This window comes from Aptenodytes forsteri, unplaced genomic scaffold (assembly GCF_000699145.1).
Source record: "Aptenodytes forsteri isolate BGI_AS27 unplaced genomic scaffold, ASM69914v1 Scaffold1008, whole genome shotgun sequence".
In the NCBI taxonomy this organism is placed as follows: domain Eukaryota; kingdom Metazoa; phylum Chordata; class Aves; order Sphenisciformes; family Spheniscidae; genus Aptenodytes; species Aptenodytes forsteri.
Window position 1 is genome coordinate 60236 of NW_008794843.1, and position 5521 is coordinate 65756.

At 54.9% G+C, this 5521-nt stretch overlaps 1 protein-coding gene across 1 annotated transcript; it reads left to right on the forward strand.

Moving 5' to 3' along the window:
• Positions 1-2334: 2334 nt before the first annotated feature.
• Positions 2335-4306, forward strand: LOC103895024 (C-type lectin domain family 4 member G). Its single transcript, XM_019470811.1, has 7 exons — positions 2335-2435; positions 2734-2829; positions 3019-3117; positions 3301-3351; positions 3458-3547; positions 3947-4060; positions 4146-4306. The coding sequence occupies exons 1-7, from the start codon at positions 2336-2338 to the stop codon at positions 4304-4306; spliced, it is 711 nt and encodes a 236-aa protein (XP_019326356.1). The 5' UTR covers position 2335.
• The last annotated feature ends 1215 nt before the right edge of the window (positions 4307-5521 follow it).

Consider the following 5521-nt stretch of genomic DNA (forward strand, 5'->3'; position numbering starts at 1 on the left):
AGCCGCGGCCGCCGCGGGCCCCGCCGCTGCCATGGGGGGACCCGCCGCCGCCGCCCTGACTGACACTGACTGACAGGCGGCCCCCCCCCCCAGCCAATCACCGCACCGCCTCCGCCCGCCCCCCCGCGGCGCCACAGCCAATCGCCGCGGTCCGCCCGGGAATGAGCCGCCACGGGGGGCCAGGCTGCAAACCGCGCCTCCTGCGCGGTGAGCCAATGGTCTGGCTAGTCGGTGGTTGATGGGCAAGCCTCCCTCCAATGAGATTCAAGGAGATGCTTCCCCCCCTGAGGGAGGGTGGGCACCGCCTTGCTGAGAGGCGAATGGCAGGCACAGGTGGTGATGATGGCTAGGTAGAGCGGCCAATCGGCTGCCACAATTCATCTCGCTTGGAGTGGCACCTGGCTGACAGGAGAGGGCAACAAGCCCCGCCTCTTCAGCTGCAGGGTTTTGATTTGATTGACAGGACAACCTACCAATCGTTGGTGCAGGAGAAGGTGAGGCAGCCTATGGGGACGCGGAGACTAGGCGGCATTCACCCCTCCAGCGCAGGTGGCTGATCCCGCCTTCCTGGGGACATTTGCGGCTCTTATTGGCTGGTGGGGATGATAGGCAGGCGCCTCCACCTATGGGGCGTCGAGTAGCTGATCGCAGCTCTGCGGTGAGGGGTCCAGGGTGGTGTCACCCTCCGTTACCTCAGGGAGGGCACCCGGGTAGGGGGACCCGGGATGGGAGTCCCCAGTTCCCCAGGGACAAGGGTGTTGGGGGTCCCTGGTTACCCAAAGATGGGGATAGTGTGGTGATGGGGGGGGAGAGCGTCCTTCGTTCCCACAGGGACCTGGGTAGGGGGGCCATGGGGGTCCCCAATTCCCCAGGGATGGGGTGTCAGGGTGACCAGGGTCCCCCATCCCATATGGATCCAGGGATGGGGACACTGGGGTCTCCTGTGATTCCCAGGGATGGGGACAATAGGGACCCCAGCTCCCCAGAAAGGGGGGGTGACAGTGGTCTCACGTTTCCCAGGGATTCAGATCTTGGGGCACTTGGGGATCCCCAATGTCCCCTGGGGTGCGGGGACAGTCCCCCAGGGACAGGGATATGGGGACACAGAGTCCTGCTGTCCCCAGGGACAGGGGTGTGGGACACTGGGGGTGGCCCCAGCGCCTGGGGTTGCTGAGGTGCCATTGGGGATGGTTTTAACAGTGCTGAGAAGTGGTTTTTTTGGGAGCTTAAAGGCATTTTCAACCACTCCAGCTTCAGTATTTAAAAAATAAAAAGATAAAAAAACCCTAAAAAGGTTAAAGAGATAAGGACATGGGAGGTTTAGGGGTGGGAGCTGGAGTTTTCGGTCCTCTCAACTTCCATCTCAGTTTTCAATTCTTTCAGCTTAAGAAGCGCCATCCTTGATTTTTTTTTTGTTTTTAAACCTCTCCCATGCCACCGGGACAAACCACATGCTGGCAGCAGAGAGGGGAACCACCGCGAGAGCGCATGGGCCGAATTCACAGCGTTTCAACCCAAACCCGACTCCATTGCCTCCTGGAAAGTGCCGAAGCCCCAAGGGCATGAGCGGCCACCCCGGGGAGAAGTTTGGCCTCGACTTCCCCTAAATTCAGGCTCAAAAAAGGGGAAATCGGACAAAAGGAGGAAACTGCTTACCCCAAGAGCAGGGGGAACTGGAGTGAGGGACGTTCAACTTTTGGCTGTGTTTGCTCTTCCTGGGGTGCCTCTGTGAAATTCGGCTGAAATTGGTCAACGCCAAAGTTACTCGTAAGTTCTAACTTTCGTTTACTGCAATAGCCAGCCCAGGGGATGCCTGGCTCGAAGCCCTGAGGGCGTTCGGGCAACGAAAAGAATTTTCCAGAGAAGGAATGAAGGAAATGGTGCCCCAAAATATGAGGATTTTCACAACGCTAAGTTTCTTGCATTAAAAACGCAAGACGTTATCACAAAACCACTGAACAAAATGCTAACGAATTCCCACCAAACCAAAAAAAAAAAAAAAAGTGGAATTTAGGTGCTTGCCTTGGAGAACGCCGGTCGCTGTTTCAGCATGAAGGCTCCAAAAACCACCTCCTCGGGCAGGTGTCGGCCTCATTTGAGGAGAGCAGGGTGTGTTTTTTAACCAATTCTGCTAAAAATCAACAGGGAGGGGCTGCGACACGTGGTGAAGGGCTGCTCAAGCGCATCAGCTGCTCCAAAACTCCTGAGTGCGCAAATTTTTTTTTGGCTAGGAATTAGAATTATGAAACGCAGGCGTTTCCTTCCCCCCAGGATGAGGTGACGCATCTTCCCCACCCCATAAATCAGGGCGATATCGAGAGAAAAAGGATCAGAGATGTCACAAGGCAAAGATGACTTTGGCATCTATGAGAACTGTGATTTCACCAAGGAGATGGAGTTGGAGGAGCGAGAGCGGAGGAAAGCGCCTAAAGGAGGTATCGGGGCAAGGGAGCGGCTTTGGGGATCCAGAGACATGAAACTGGAGGGTTTCAGCTCTTTAAACTGGTCTTTCTCTGAAGTTATAGCCAAATTTTGACGCCTGGTTCCTCCGTTGGGTCACAATCTAGGAAAAAGAGGTTTGAGCTTGAAGAACAGGGTGGTGGAGTCACTTGAGAGGTTGTTTTGGGGGGGATCTCTCCTCTTTGTGCTCTTCTTTAAGAAAATATCTGTTGGGGGGGAGTTATTTGGGGCTGCCTCACCCCATTTCACCCCTGGCAGTGCTGCCCTTCCTAGCCTTGTCTCCGGAGAGAGCCATCGCGCTGCTGTACATGCTTCTGGCCCTCACCTTTGTGCTTTTCATGGCTCTCACCATTGTGAATCTCCGGAGAGGTGAGTCCGCCGCGCGTCCCTTGCTCTGATCGCCCTCGCTGAGCGCAGGGTGGGCACGATTTGGGGGAAAACCACCAGCGGATGGAGCAAAACGTGGCTCCAAGTTAGGACTGAAGGCCCTTTTGCAGCCCGCGAGCTCTCCGGGGCCGGATCCGGAATGAAGGTGAACGCTCTCTTCCTCTTCCCCAGTATCTGCGGCGTGGGAGGTGTTGGAACAAGCCCGGATGCGGAGCGAGAACAGCCACACGACGGTGTGGCACAACCTCTCAGAGGTCCAGCGCACCCTTGGTACGACATCTCGCCCCGAAATGGCTCCCTGGCACCCGCTGCACCCTCGATACCTGCACGGCTTTTCCCCCTGGCGCTTCCCAGCGTGCTTTTTCCAGCAAAAAAATGAACCAAAGCCGCTTTCCATCAGGACAGAGATGGTCATGGCTTGTTTTGAGCTTTCTCCTCTTATTTTCCTCTTAGATAAACAGCTCTCTGGCGTGCTCAAGACGATTCACGGCCGACTTCTGAACGGTACGCCAAGGAAAAGGTGGTTTTAGGGAAATATGGGCAGAATCCCAAATACTGGGCGCAGGCAGCGGCGAGATGGGGTCAAAAGCGGAGTTTTTCCTCCTTCCAGTGTCGCAAGAAGTGGAGAACGTGCGGCGGAAGACGACACGGTGCAAAGCGGAGTGCGGGAATGAGCTGTCGGATCGCCTCCGCGTCCTGGGTGAGAGCCTGAATTTGATGGAAAATCGTTAAATTCAGTCCTTCTCCTCGATTCCCAAAACACGCGGTATTGGGTAGATGCTCCAAAGGTTCCTAAAATGTGCACCGGGAGCGCACGACGCTAATCTTAATGAGTTTGAGATATCATTAAGTATATTATTAAAGGAAAAAAACCTTTCTCAGCGCGTTGATCAACACAATAAAAAGCTCATTGAACGAAAGGGCTTTGAGGTTTTACTGCCTGAAGTTTAGAAAACGGTAACTCGCACCAGGAAACAAAAAACACACAGCGAAAGCCACGGTGTAGATTGGGATGGAAAAGAAAAGGGGAAGGGAGACAAAAACGGGGGTTTTTAGGTCTTTGCAGCAGCTGAATTACCTTTTATTCTCTCCCCGGCAGAGGAGAGGAACGCGCTGGAGCCGGTGCTGCGGCAGCTGGCGGAGGTGAAGCAGGAGCAGAGCCGCGCGTCGGCGCTCCTTGACACGGCGCTGGAGCAGACGCGCAACCTCTCAGGTGAGGGGTAGCAGTCGGGCTGAGCCCGTGGGCGTCCCCCTGCGCTCACCCACGCGTTCTCCTTTCCCCTCCCGGTTTCCCTCAGAAATTCTCTGCACGAAGTGTCCCGCCGGCTGGCAGCAGTTCGCCAAAACCTGCTATTTCTTCTCCACCACCAATCAACCCTGGCTGGCTGCTAAACGCTCCTGCAACGACTTCAACGCCCATCTGGCCATAGTCGACACTGAGCAGGAAAACGTAAGCTGAGAAATCCTGTAAAAAGCGGAAAAAACCCCCCAGATTTCATGAGTTTAGAAGAATATTAGACTCCAATTCCACAAATGGAAAGCTGGAGGTTAAGCACGTGCGACTCAAGACTGCCCGCGGAGGCAGGAAAACGCAACCGCTTGAGGTTCCCGCTTGGTTCTGAAGTGATTTGGCCAAATCGGATGAATCTGTCCCCAAAAGAACTGGCGTGATGTAGGCATTTTTTGGGAAAAGCCCGCGGGGAGCGGCTGCCCTTCCTGGGGTCTGTGTGACCCCAAGGGACTCCCGGGGTGCGAGAAGCGCTTCACCTGAGTTTGGGGTGGATGCGCCGTGCCTCCACGGCGATCCCTCCTCGCGATCATTTAGAAATTACGGAAGTTATTTAGAAATTATGAAAAGTTATTTAGAAATCACAGAAGTTATAGAATGAATTACAGAAATACAACCCAAACTGTGCACAAATTAGCATTTCTACCCCAATTTAGACGATCCCTGCCTCCCGTTCAGGAGGGTGCTTTCACCGACCCAGCTTTTAAAAAGCACATTGCGTCTGAAAAAAGCTTCTTCCTCCAGATATTAGAAATTTCAGCACTTTTTTCCATTCCCGACAGGAAACGTTGCATTTTTTTGTCACGCTTGCGGCACGTCACGGTTGTCCCCTGCAGGGGACGGGCTCCCCGATGTCACCGACTGCTGGCGCTGGCCTCGGCGCTGCTGAATCCCTTTGCCGCCGCCTTCTGCTTCCCCTCCTGACGCTTCTTCCCCCCCCTCCCCACTCCGTTTGCAGAAATTTCTGGCAAATCACATCATGGAGGATCGGGTGTTCTGGCTGGGCCTGACCGACACGGACAACGAAAGCAAGTGGCAGTGGGTGAATGGCCGCTCCCTCTCTCTCTCGTACGTTTTTAGCCTCATCGGAGGGTAAATTGCCCCCCCAAATCAGCTCTGTTCTCCCTCAGCCCCTTTTTTGCTCAAAAAAAGGCGCCGCACCCTCATTAGCGCACCCGTCCGCCCTGGTTCAGTGCTTAAAAAGCACGGAAATAAGTTCCGTGCTGCCGCGGCACCTGAAAATGCCAGGTGGAGGGAATGGTAAGAGGACACACCCTGCTGCAAGCAAGACTTTGGCTTTTTCTCCCCCAAATTCGCTTTGGTTTCGGGGCTGAAAACCCAGGTGGGAACTCGCAAGGAGCCGCAGCGCCTGCTTGGTTCCCCCCC